Here is a 13,920-nt window from a genome sequence, read left to right on the forward strand (position 1 = left end):
TGAATAGGTATGATGCAAAAAGCTCACTTTCGGTCGTCGAAACTTGTACGGACATTCCGTACAAGTTTTGGGACCTTCCAAAACTTGTACGGACACTGTCCGTAGTGTCCGTAGTGGTGGCGACGCCCATGCACGATATCTACACAGCTCATAAGTAGTTTTCCTAAGAAAAGCGGAAGGGAAAAGAGAAGATCCAGTGCATGGCGAATTAAATCAAGTGAGAGACGGCTGTTTCTCGTAAGCACTAAGCAGGTAGCAACAATTCCTGTGCTTCTTGCAGCGTGCACTTTATTACATCCCTTGAAGTCTGTTCAAATATTACCGGCAAACACAAAGGAATTTCAACACGGGTATCAGGCAGCCATAACGCAGCAGTCATTAAGTTTGTTCTTGTTTTGCCCGTCATCACGGTTGGGTGCACTGTAATTAGGCTACCATATAGGAGGGATACTTTTTTGGGCTTTTAATCACCAAGCAATTGAAACTGATCGATGTTGGAATACGAAGCTCAGCAGACATATTGCGATGCCTGTTAGTTTGTGCCGAACGTTTGCATAGGAAGCAGTGCGGTTTAGTTTCCTTTGCTACGACAGAGTTCAACACCGCATGTCTCACAGAAATGCTGAGTTTTACATAGCAATCTCAGCGTACTGCAAGTTCCGCGGATGGTAAGACTGGATTGCTCGAGCTGACATTTGCCACCGCAAATAGATGTACAACCATTCATAATAAAATTGTTTTCATATGGACCAAAGATAGCTTCTAATGGCGATTAAGAAGTGTTCAGGATCCCGGGTGTGGCGAGTCGCAGCCATCGTTCTGCGTGTTGTCTGCTTCATTCTCTTACTGGTGATGTTCTCCTTCAAGCTGGCCGACTTCATGCACCGTCCGGTGGTCTGGGAGACGAGGGTGGTGGACGCCGCCCCACCTTCCATCACCATCTGCCCATCCAGGTTGAACGTCTCCAGCTTGGAGGACGCTCGGTCCGGCTGGGAGCGGGGCAGCTTCACCACGGAGGAGGTTCTCCAACGGGCTGCCACGCCAGTCGAGGCTATCGTCATCGCGTGCTCCACTGCTAACGGCGAGGTCTGCACACCTGGAGGAAAGCAGCAGAATGTCCCAGCTATTTGCAGTGCTGGGACTTTTCCATGGGACTCGTCCACAGCGCATTACTGCAACGCTTCTCGAGAAAATAGTGACAGCGGCGGCAGCAGGAGTGGCTTCAAGGCCCGCTGGCTGACTCGACGCCTTCCTCCGGGGTTCACATGTCACACTCTTCATCTTCAGCAGGACGATGATGCTCCGGTGGTGGAGATTCTTCTCACACTCGCCCTTCATCCCGACTTATTCCACACCGTGGAGGGCTTCTACCGTCTGTTCTTCCACCATGGGCGCTCCCCGAAGGTCTGGAACGGCGGGGCGCAGATCAGCCCCTACCATCTGGTGCAGGGAGGCCTGTTCCAGGAGGTGCTTCTGACGCAGATCGGGATGACCATGGTGGACCGACCTCGGCAGCACTGCCGCCCAGAGGAGGACTACGACGTCAACCAGGTGGGTATTTTGTTGACGATGAAGGAGGTGCAGCTTGAAAAAGAAGGCTCCTGAGGAAATCGCAGCCTTTTCGAATGCTGATTCTTGCAATATAAGTTTTAATTAATCTGGTGTGTAATGTGCATGATCAACGTCCGACTAACCTCCTATAGCTCTCAGTGCTCCATTTATAGAAATGTGATCGGTATGACTCTGGAGCATGGACCGTCGGTGTCAGGTAAATCCATGTTCCTGTCTCCCACCCAGTGCCTGCTGGACTGCCGGTCGCTGGCTGCCTTCACCGAGTCTAACTGCAGCGTCCAGTGGGGGGCGACCAGCGGCGGCGGTCTGCCGGCCTGCGTCTCCCGGGCCGAGTACGAGGCGGCTGTCCGAGCCTGGCAGCGGGCGCGGCCCGACTGTGATCACTGCCTGCGGCCCTGCCAGACCCAGCTGATTGAAGTGAAGTCGCCTCCCGCCATTCAGGGAAATGGTGAGTGACCTAGCTGAGGTCATATCTTAAGTTCGATAAAAGGAAAGTATCACAAGGAACAGCCAGACGCTGCCAAAGGTTTAAGCGTTTGCTAATATAATCAGTCTTAAACAAATTATGCTATTTTGGCTCACTTGATTGGAACAGTGAGCCACAAACATCAATCATCACAGGTGAGCCTCGACTCGTTCCACTGTCCCTTGGCAGCTTCGCCAGCAATCGACATCCAGACTAATCAGCATCATGAGTGAGTCGCGACTTGTTCTGCTTCACTGTCCTTTCGCAGCTTCGTCAGCGATCGACATCAAGCTGCGCTTCAGCCCGGAGCGTCTGTCGGTGCGGCAGCGGCTGGCCTACGAGCTGGTGGACCTGCTGTCCGACCTGGGCGGCGCCTTCGGCCTCCTGCTCGGCTACTCGCTCATGAGTCTGGTGGACCTGCTGGACGCGGCTGTCGGCTGGAACGAGCGGCGCAGGCGGCGGAGGGCGGCGCCAGAAGGGTGGCGCTGAGACTGTGCAGCTGTGGACCCCGAAGCGCTAGCCTTTCGGATGAACCGGTCAGTGATTAAATCTCCTGCTTGCTTTGTTTGAAGCAATCGCAGAGGTATATAACATCTGTATGTAAGGTTTTTTGATGCATTTATATGCATTGCATATCATTATCAATCCGCCAGTCGATTACAAAGTTAAGACCTCGAGGCGCCTTCTCCCTGCCAACAATTCATCGTATATTTTTTCCGTTTTCTGTTCTTTATCCTTTGTCTTAACTCTTAGCCATGAGCATGTAAATTTACCATCACTTGTTTCAGGAAGACATTATTATCAATGATATCTTTCTATGGGTGTTGCAGTCTCGTATTCTGACATTAATAAACGATTGTTCCGAAGCATGCCAACCCTCGCTAGCATGACCATCATCGTGACGATCGAAGTGCAGCAGAAATGCAAATAGCGTGCTCCATGCTGAGAATGTAAACTATTACGGATGTTAAGAATATCGAAACACATCCACAAAGGCCCTCAGCGTGTAATTGTCGTAAAACACATATTCTCATGAGCAGCCTAGGATTTCACTCGGTTGTCTGCATTATTTTCAGCATCTCGGAATATATGTAGCCTTCCTCTCCGCGCTCAGCTGCTGAACATTGACAGGCGCGTCGGACTCGCCGCCGTCGCGTCATGCTGGCCGCGCTGACAGCCAGCATTTGCATGCAAATTACTGTGGTCCAGCTGTCAGTGGTCGGACAGAGCCGTGTCCGCAGACCGTCAGCCTGTCCTCCAGCGCGACACGTCGCCGCCTGACCTCCGTCAACAAACTCGTCGGCGTAATTCGAAACAATCTAAGGCCCGTCGTTTGCGGCGGCAGCGCTGACGTGCGCCATGTCCGTCGCACGTGACGTCCCACGCGCGCCACAAGTGTAAACAGGCCGCTTGGTGAGCCGGGTTGGCTTACGCCGGCGGCCCCGAAACACGGTGTAAAAACGAGCCGGTACGTGATGAGGAGCGCCACAGGTTTACGAGCGCGCTGGGACAGCTGAGCTGCCCGACTTCCTGGTGTTTACTGTCGCTTCGGCCTTCGAATGGATTATCTCAGATTACCAGCGGTGTTGAGTGACTCACTGACCATTTATGTCAACAGATGTGCACCCAGCGCTTGGAATCGTGGAGAACCAACCGCTTAGTACTTACAATCTGGTGAGCATAATGCCGCCTAGCCCGTTTTGAGTCTAACAGCGCCTACCGCTTCAGCGAGCCGATCTCGCGTCGACTCAATCGACGCCTCGATGCAGGGACAGGCAGCGCGCCGGCGACGGCATATTTCGTCGGCACGAGGGGAGACGTCAGATCGTTAGCCAAGATGAGGGAGAGACAAAGAGCCCCGCAATGGGAGCTTAAAGACACGTTTTTATTGGATTACGCCCTCCAATGCGGTGGGGACAAGACGGGGAACAAAATCGATCCCCATCGGTGGGGAAAGACGAGAGTTTGGGGAGCCCCTTCTCAGTTCTGACGCCAAGAGTCGTAGAAGACGTTCCCTAGCCGCGCGAGCCGCAGCCTCCTTGTGGCGTGCCGTATCTCACGCACAGGATGGCCGTCCCGCTGCGACCAGTGGGGTTTCAATCGGCCGATGCATGCCAATGTGACTTCCTCTCGACACGCTTCAGCCATAACTCGGAGTTAGAGTGGTGAGACAAACGCATCGGCACAGCAGCCTCGCAACTTCTCTACTCTCGCTCTCACTCACTCTCTCTCTCTCTCTCTCTCTCTCTCTCTCTCTCTCTCTCTCTCTCTCTCTCTCTCTCTCTCTCTCTCTTTCTCTTTCTCTCTCTCTCTCTCTTTCTCTCTTTCTCTCTCTCTCTCTCTCTGTCTCTCTCTCTCTCTCTCTCTCTCTCTCTCTCTCTCTCTCTCTCTCTCTCTCTCTCTCTCTCTCTCTCTCTCTCTCTCTCTCTCTCTCTCTCTTTCTTTCTCTCCTGTCAGGCATGACTATTCCGATACAATTTAGAACGACTAGAGTAAACAGCTTGCAGACGGCACGGCATGATCGTTGACTGCACTATATACCGATCATATTTTTACCGCTACATATTTGTTGCATTAAACTTTTCTCATAGCTGACTGCAGGGCTTGAGCTGTTTTCGACGGTTCGGTGAGGCAATGTAGGCTTGGTATTCACTTTAGCAATGCTGAGAAGGCGAGTCAAAAATACCCACAAAGTTGAACTGCTTTGCGGTATCGAGTCGTACCTATAGTTGTCGGATTGAACTTCAACGCCCAAGTGTATTTATATTTCAGCGTAGGTAAACTGAATTTGCGAATAACACTGTAACCGGTAACTGTGCGAAAACTGAAAAACAGAACTGTGAAATAAACTGAATCTAGCTTTATCGAGAAGACTTATAACTTTTAATCTCTGGTGATCAGGACTGCCTGTTCAATTGGAAACAGCGTGTTCCCGTCTTTGTTGCAGTATTCTACTCCCTATTGGCGCATTGTTAAGGAATGCAGATGGTTACGCACTGTTCTCTAACACAGTGATCAGCACACAATGCACGTTGCACAGTTTCCACGCTATCAACAACTCAGTCCATTTACAGAAGTGCAGTGTGCACCGGACTCGCAGAACAGCACTCATGCGCCGTTCTGCTAACTAGGCACATCCCATCCCGTATTCTTGCATCCTTCGCGTCCCCTCCGTTCCAGAGGGATGAACCATAGACTACCGACGCCTGTCCGCGCCCCGTTCAGGCACCTGAGTAGTGGCCCGCCGCCCCCACCCATATCACCCATCCCCGCCCCGCTGACCCCTCAGATCAGGGGTCGGCCGGCAGGACTGCGATGCTAATGCAATTAACTCGTCGCCGCTAATTTATTGGTTCGGGGGAGCGCACCGGTGGCATTCCATCGGGGAGTTTATGATGCCTGCTGCGGCTGCGGACGTCTGCCGGTGGGGGACGGGGGTGGAGGGGGGCGGGGGACGGGGGGGGGGGTCATTTATATGCGCGTGCCGCCGGCAGAGGAAGCGCTATAACGCCGCTCCGGTCGGCCGAATGGGCGGCCGGACGGCGGCACGGTTGGACCATGAGAAGGACGACCGCAAGGAATGATACCGTCCGGACGACCGTCATTCCAGATCGGCCGCTAAGGAGCCCAGATGAGCCCAGATTTGGACGGTGGAGGCCAATTTCAGGATGTCAGAACAGCCCCAGAAGCGAACGCCTGAGCCGTGGAGATATAGAAAGGCGCCGATGTGTCGTGGCGTCACTTGAGAGGATTTCGGTGAAAATTGGTGACGCCATTTACGACAGCACTCAGCAGTGAGTGCAGAGATATGATTTGAAATATGATTTCCTAGAATAACATTTGTTTACGCTCGCTTCCATTGAAAGCATGGTTCCGCATGCCTTGAAAAATGTTATAGCTACAAAAGTTGTTCACATACCTATCTTTACTTCATTCCAGTGTTACAATTTTTAATCGATAAGTATAGGTAAGAACTAAGATCAAATACTCCCGCGTGTAGGTATTTTGTAGAAAATTCATCGACGTACCTATCGTGCAGTCAATGCCATGAAGAGGTTAAATTAGTGTTAGGTGAAGAAAAAAGATTTAGTTTTTTAAATCCGAACACAAATTCATAGCCCACAGTCATTGCAGGCTTATCATCAATTATTTCCTCCATCGTTGAGACCGTATAACATGTTTGTACACACATAGGATTTCGGCTCAAACAAGTTCCCTTGAGATCATGCTCTAAAATATCGCTATTTTCTCTTGATCATTTCACTTGAAATTGCAACAGTGCACCAGCCACATTATCCGTGGAAACAAACGTGAGACGAATATAAGGTCAACACCGGCCCACAGCTGTAAACTAACATCGAATATCACTTAACCATTCGCTGCAAACTATAAACAACGTCCTGTGAAATCTGCTACGGAACACAACACTTATCCAGTGCAGGGTACCAGAAACAGCAAACTATCGAGCTTTAGGGGGAGAGGTTCAATAGGTATAATGCTATACACTCTGCTTTTTCCCGAACGATTGGATAGGTCACGCAAGCAGAAACCTATATTTTGATATGTGCATTGCATTGCACTATGTAGAGCAGATACCTGGGAAGATGTACAGGGACTGCACTATTATAGAATACCGTGAAGAGTCGGAGTCGGAGACAGTCCCGAATCCGATCCAAAGCGTTCGTGGTGGTGGTTGCAGACCCGCGCGACATCTATTGGGGACGGCCAGAACTACGATGCAGAGCTGCCCGCCGGCAAACCGTGCCTGGAGTGAATGAGCGCTGTCGTCTGGCAGGGCCATACCGTACGTTTTCAATGCATCCGTTTTCCATAGGTTACCGGTGATCAGGCATCGGTAAAATCCTTTTTGAAAGGATTGCATTCCCAATCCACATTCCTAGTGCCGAAGTGGATTGCATTCCTACCCGCAATCCCCCTTTTTCACTTGGATTGTGATCAAATCCGCAATCCTTTTTTGCAATCCTGTTGTATTATTATGTGCACTAGTGGATCTGGGGGAGGGAGGGGGGCATAGGGCCGTGCCTCCATCCCCAAATCACCCATTTCTAATGCCTAGTATTGCGAGTAATTCCTATCTAAGGCACAGGTATTTTATGGGAAATATTTTTTGCCTCAAACACCCCTACATTTAAACCTCTACCCAACCAGTGTTTTATATTTTCAAAACTCGCCCTCAAATACGTAATTTTGCCCTTCCTATGTAGTTTATGAGCGTATATTATTTTGAGCGTTTAAATTAAAAGCGTTTAAATTATTTCAAGTTTCGATGTAATAAAGCCCTTGATAGCAAAGTACATTAACCCTCGCCCGCACATGCCATTTTCCCATCCTACATTTTCCCATGTAGAACGCACATGGGGGGGGGGGGGGGTGGTGGTTACCACCCCCCCCCCGCGCCATTTCGTTCCTGTTGGAGATAGAGATTAGCGGTAAAGACCAAAAAGATTCTTTGGGAAGAGACGAATCCAATGATACCCAGTTTTACCTTCTCAGGTCAGTCATTGACCTTCCAGGTCAGGTCAAACTAAAAAAATGTTGCTGTTTTGGGTCACCGTTGGATATCAAGTGCGCTGCTTATCATATATCGATGACGATGCCGTTTTCTGGTGCCAAGCCAGCTAGAACCTCTTTGTCACACTACCCGACCAGGTTTTTGCTGCTTATGAGTAAAAAACCTGAGTTTTTTTACTTGCTTTTTTGCTGTCAAAAAAGCTGCTGAGGTCATTTCAGGTCAAGTTAGGTCAAGGTCAATTATATGTGTTTGTATGTCTGTGTGTGTCTGTGTGTATACTGATGTGGGCACCGATTGTTTATGTGTCCATATTACATGAAATCATGATCTGAGAAGCTTTTACCAAAAATGCAGTCAAAAAATTTCACAAAAAGTAAATTCCGCTTGCCTAAAACGCAATTATCTTAGATGACCTAGGTTGACCTTGACCCTGACCTTGACCTCTGTACATCGTCGAATAACATGTTCCATGATAAGTGGGAGGTAATACTGGCAAAAAAGGCCGAAATCAAGGTGTCAAAAGCTCACAAGGCCCATAGCCAACGCAAGATGTTGAGAATTGGCTATTTGGGTCATGACATGACCTGAAAAACAAGGTCATATCTCCGAAACCAAAAACCACAGAAACTTGAAATTTTCAGTGGATATCAAGAAAGGATAGAGGAGCAGCTATACGAAAAATCAGCCTTCTAGCTCTAAAAATGTTGAGTGCAGAGCACAAAGACTACCTGGGGGTGGCAACCCCCCCCCCCATGTGCGGGCGAGGGTTAAGCCGATGAAGCCGATCTCATAATTTTCAATCACAACAAACCATTTCAAAGCACTAATCAAACACAATCCGGATTGGATTGCAAAAATTGGAAGTATGATGCAATCCAATCCGCAATCAAATCCTGTTTTTTTTTTAATGGATTTCAAATCCAGGTGCAATCCACCAAAAAGGAATGCAATCAGGATTTTGCAATCCTGCAATCACAATCCTACCGATGCCTGCCGGTGATAACCCTTGGTTAGGGCTGTGTGGTGGGTGACGTGCAAAAGGATGTGTAAAAAAGATTGCAGAGATTGCAAGATTTTGATAATGTTTCTAATATATTTATAGGGGACATCACAGGTAGCTGTATCATTAACCCATTAATGCCGCTTGGGTCATATATGACCCAAAAGCAAAACCTTAATGATTTTTCTCAATGGAGGCAAGTGGCACTTTGAGGAACTTGTGCGTATGTTTTGTTGGATTTGTGAGTTCAGTGGCGAGCGTCGGAGCCGCATAAAACTTGTGTGAGCTCGTCCACTGAAGTTTCTGGAGCCAAAGACGACGGGACTGCACAGTCGCCGGTCACTAGCAATGGCGCGCCGCCCCAAAAAGCAATATTATATTATGTTTGCACCTTACTATCTGTTGAATGATCGTCCACCTGGCATTTAAATTTGTCTGAAAAAGGTATGATGTATATTTTTGCCCTTCTTGTCGCCATCGGATAACTTTTTTTCCTCGATAAATATCATTGGGTCATAAATGACCCAGCCGGCAATAGTGTTGTCAATTTTCTCGTATGTTGAATACAAGGGAAGCAACTGATGATTATACGATTACTTATTTCTGGGGGTTGTGATCAGATCCCAGTGGCGGATCCAAGGGAGGGGGGTCATATGGGTCACTTATGACCTCCCTTGGGGCCCGGGGGCACCACCGACCTATCAGGGGCACCACAGGCCTGACAGGGGCACCACAGACCTAGTGTTGCGATGTTGGGATATCATGAGCGGACTGGTCGTGCGGGGCCGTGACGAGGGGCGGGCCGGCGACTCGGCCGGCCGAGCGGTACCACGGGCCTGTCAGGGGTACCAAAGGCTTGTTAGGGGCACCACAGGCCTGCAGGAGCACCATCGGCCTAGCAAGAGCACCACAGGTCTGCCAGGGGGCACCACAGACCTGCCAGGGGCACCAGAGACCTGCCAGGGGCACCAGAGACCTGCCAGGGGCACCAGAGACCTCACAGGGGCACCACCAGCCTCGCACGTGCACCTTGGGCCTGTAAGGGCTCCACGGGCCTGTCGGGAGCACTTCAGGCTTGTCAGGGGCACCACAGTCCTGCCAGGACCCAGGGGCACCAGCGGCCTAGCAGGGGCACCACAGGCCTCCAGGGGCACCACAGCCCTAGCAATGGCACCGCAGGCCTGTCAGGGGCTCCACAAGCCTGTCAGGGGCACCTCAGGCTTGTCAGGGCCCAGGGACACCACAGGCCTCTCAGGCCTATGGTGCCCCTGACAGTGTCAAGAGCGCCAGAGGCCCAGCAGGGGCACCACAGGCCTGCCACCGGCACCAACGGCCTCGCCAATTTGACGTTGCAAAGCATTGCAATGCAGTGCCTCTTAATATTGTTTGGCTGAAACCGCTATACAGTATACACAAGAAGGTATCTAGCTAATCGGTGGAGCCAACAAATAACTAAATGTACTTACTTTTATTGACGTTTCGGTTTCAAACAACCTTCGTCAGAATAGAATTACAAGTTACGTCTCATATTTCAAAAATGCACATATTTCAAACACACTGAGAATGATTGTTCTCTGCCACCGGCAGAGAACAATCGTGTGAGGTTCTCAGTGTGTTTGAAATATGTGCATTTTTGAAATATGAGACGTAACTTGTAATTCTATTCTGACGAAGGTTGTTTGAAACCGAAACGTCAATAAAAGTAAGTACATTTAGTTATTTGTTGGCTCCACCGATAACCTCATAACACAAATATGTCCCTAAATAATCAGTATCTAGCTAAATCGGTTTTCGTGATAACTCCTTATTTGTGACTATACTAATGCCGGTTGGGTCATTTATGACCCATGCTTATAACTTGAGAACCGATGGAATATTTTTTTAAGCTTGCACAGTTTTCTTACTGGGACCCGTGTGGCTAACATTTGTTAAGGGCAACTTAAGAATCAAAAAATAAAAATTCCGGCATTAATGGGTTAATCCGTTTAGAGGTAAGTTTCGACTTCGAGTGTAACGTCTCACTACCATTGATACACCTCTGAGGGTGAAGAGGGATATGGGCATTGACGTGAGACGTCTGGAGTTACAAGATTCAGAATGCCTGTGCTGGTCCCCGCGGCTAAATAACACGCGCAGATGAATATGTAGTCAGCGATGGCTTGAGCAGTGCCTTTTTTGCCTGTCTGTCAGTTCTGTCAAGCTTCTGACAGCGTTCGGATAATCGTATTTACCTTTGGATAGCTTTTACAAAATGTAGAATATCTGTAAGCTTACGGACTTATGCATGTCTGGTAAATGCGCTGGTTTGATCACTGATCTGTTTCGGTCAAGCCCTCAGTTTTATGAAGATGCACTTACACAATGCAATAAGTAGGTATAGCTGTCACACAGACGATAAGTGATCGCACACTGTAAACCAGTTGCTGTATAATGGGGACGGACTCAAACAATGAAGACATTAGACAAGCGACCAAACAATGAAGGGAAGTGACAAACGCACTGCTGAGAAAGGTTACCTTCCGTTTGTTACATCATAAGTTACTTTGCTACGAAGCAAGGATCATATATTACGATATCTAAAAAAGGCACGTCGCCGCTCGATTGAATTGAAAAGGTTGGGCTCTCGTGGGAATCGTGAGAAACACAGAAACTTACAACACATCCACAAAACTGTGTTGGGTTTTTGGAAAGTAGGCATGGGTTGCGTCTGGCGGAAGCGGCAACTGAACATGCCGCCACTAATGAGTTCGACGAAGATGGAAGCCTAACTTGATGGCTAGAACTGGCACCAAGACAAATTGCGTTAACTTTTTACAGCCCTGTTATTTGGGATGCAGTGCGGCTCCTTGCCCTCGTTTTTGCCGTGATCAGCCACCAAAAACCAAACGCGTCACAAATGAATTCGTAGCGCGTCGAACGGGTGTGGCCCGGCCGTCCCTCTTTGGTCGCCGCTCCCTAATTTCACCGCTGCAGCAGCATCGCTAGGTCAAGTAGGCATAGGCGCGGGAGCCGGGGGGGGGGGGGGCAGTGGGGGCAGCTTGCCCCCAACTCTGGGGCCGTGGGGGCGGTGCCCCCACAGCTTTGAGACGGAATACCACACTTTTTTCAAATGTTTTCTTTTTGTTGAAAAAGCCGAGGGGTGAAAAATAAGTGGCCTAAAACCGGTGAGAAAACTAGATTTAGGGGTACCCTAGGTTGATCTCTATTATGGTGTGCCCCCCAGTCGGAAAGTAGTTCCCGCGCCCCTGCAAGTAGGGGTCAGTTCCATGGTTATACGAAGTGGTGTACACTGATTTCTGACGCAATGGGCCATCTCACGTAACTATTGCAATCAAGCCGGGTAACAAGCAAAATTGTATCAAATCATTCCATCAATACCAGGTTTAGTGAAAAGGAATTTGAAAATGCTACAGGCTCTGACCAAAACCATTTTAAATTTATCACCAACCACACATGCAAACAAAGCTTTCAACTATAGAAGTCTGCACTGATGAATCTGATTAAATTAGGATGCGATGTCAGCGATTGAATACATTTATTTTGGCTTATCAGAAAGACATGGGTTTGACGGGTTTCTTGTCTCAGGCACGGGAGCTTGAATTAACGAATGGCAGCGCAATGTTCCAACGTTAATCAGCAAGCGATAATTGCCCCAGTCCCTTGTGTTTACCTCTTCATGCTCAGGGTGCCGGTGAATAACTCTCAGACTCATTGGATCTGTTAATTAACAGATCGCGTTTGAGTGACATGTCCGGCTATCTTTATAATTACCTGGGTAGCGTAATGCATGAAATTAATGCAGATGACTTGTCAGTCTTTGCTGGAACCTGCTCAACGGGGCAAACACCGAAAAGCCTGGATGCAAGTACACCTGAAGCTGGTGTACGGTGAGCTACATCATCTCATCCAAGCCAAAACACATGCGTGTGCTGTAACTGACCTGCCTATCGCTCAGATGAGTGCCAGAGTTAGCTTGTAAGCTGTCACGATATGAGTTTATCGCTGCTGGGCGGACATACGTCAGCCGTTAGAGTGATCAGACAGCCACCTTTGTTACACATAATTGAGGTGACGGCCGGCCCAGCGCTGGCGCCGGTGCGTGTGTTGTGCGTCGCTGTATGTCGATGGATGCAACCTTGGAGGGCGGATACCTGTCGGGAGAGTGACCCGATACAACAACCTCAGACCCTCGTCCCGTCGATGCGCCGTGTCCGACGCGGGCCCGTCGGCCTGGCACGCACCACACCGTCCTTGGCCTCAGCTGTGTTTGTGCGAGCCTGACGCACTCTCACTGTTGTGATAGCCGCGAATAAAACTGGCCTGCACTACTGTGGCAGTAATGGCGTGAAAACGACGCACGTCTCGCTGTTTACGACCTCCCAAGCCGAGAGATCTGTCAGCAGCGCTAGACGTGAGCCGAGGTAGTTAATATCGAAATGGACATGCCAATCCGCGTCGAAATCTGCTGCGGGGGACATTGCTCCACACAAAACACATTGCGTATTCTGGCAGACTTCGAACTCTAATAATGCTGAAAGGTCACTTGAAAGTGAAGGTTCATACAAGTGAAGGTTCATACATCACTCGGTGCACGTGCGAGACATGTTTGGGGCGGTCCAATTGTGAAAAAGGCGCCTTTCACAGGTCATCACACGGGTAGTGAAGCGGAACTAATCGCAAAAGCCGAGTTCGATTCGGACTGTAAATGGGTGTTTGGACAGAAGACGCAACAGTTGAAAGGTGAAAAGGCATCGCCTGGATGACCGGTAAGGTTATTGATGTGAGAGTAGACGTTTCTTAAGGAATTGAATGCTGTAACTGAGCATGATTAACCCTCGCCCGCACATGCCATTTTCCCATCCTAGAACGCACATGGGGGGGGGGTGGTGGTTGCCACCCCCCCCGCGCCATTTCGTTCCTGTTGGAGATAGAGCTTAGCAGTAAAGACCAAAAAGATTCTTTGGGAAGAGACGAATCCAATGATACCCAGTTTTACCTTCTCAGGTCAGTCATTGACCTTCCAGGTCAGGTCAAACTAAAAAATGTTGCTGTTTTGGGTCACCGTTGGATATCAAGTGCGCTGCTTATCAAATACCGATGACGATGCTGTTTTCTGGTGCCAAGCCAGCTAGAACCTCTTTGTCACACTATCCGACCAGAATTTTGCTGCTGAGGTCATTTCAGGTCAAGTTAGGTCAAGGTCAATTATATGTGTTTGTATGTCTGTGTGTGTCTGTGTGTATACTGATGTGTGCACCGATTGTTTTTGGGTCCATATCACATGAAATCATGATCTGAGAAGCTTTTACCAAAAATGCAGTCAAAAAAACTTCACAAAAAGTAAATTCA

At 49.2% G+C, this 13,920-nt stretch overlaps 1 protein-coding gene across 1 annotated transcript; it reads left to right on the forward strand.

Annotated features, from left to right (window-relative positions):
* Nucleotides 1–852: 852 nt before the first annotated feature.
* On the forward strand, nt 853–2,899 carry LOC122391660. The gene is made up of 4 exons (XM_043385791.1): nt 853–1,086; nt 1,288–1,551; nt 1,798–2,020; nt 2,307–2,899. The coding sequence occupies exons 1-4, from the start codon at nt 853–855 to the stop codon at nt 2,525–2,527; spliced, it is 942 nt and encodes a 313-aa protein (XP_043241726.1). The 3' UTR covers nt 2,528–2,899.
* The last annotated feature ends 11,021 nt before the right edge of the window (nt 2,900–13,920 follow it).

The sequence above is a fragment of the Amphibalanus amphitrite genome, unplaced genomic scaffold, assembly GCF_019059575.1.
Source record: "Amphibalanus amphitrite isolate SeventyFive unplaced genomic scaffold, NRLGWU_Aamphi_draft 000448F_arrow, whole genome shotgun sequence".
NCBI lineage: Eukaryota > Metazoa > Arthropoda > Thecostraca > Balanomorpha > Balanidae > Amphibalanus > Amphibalanus amphitrite.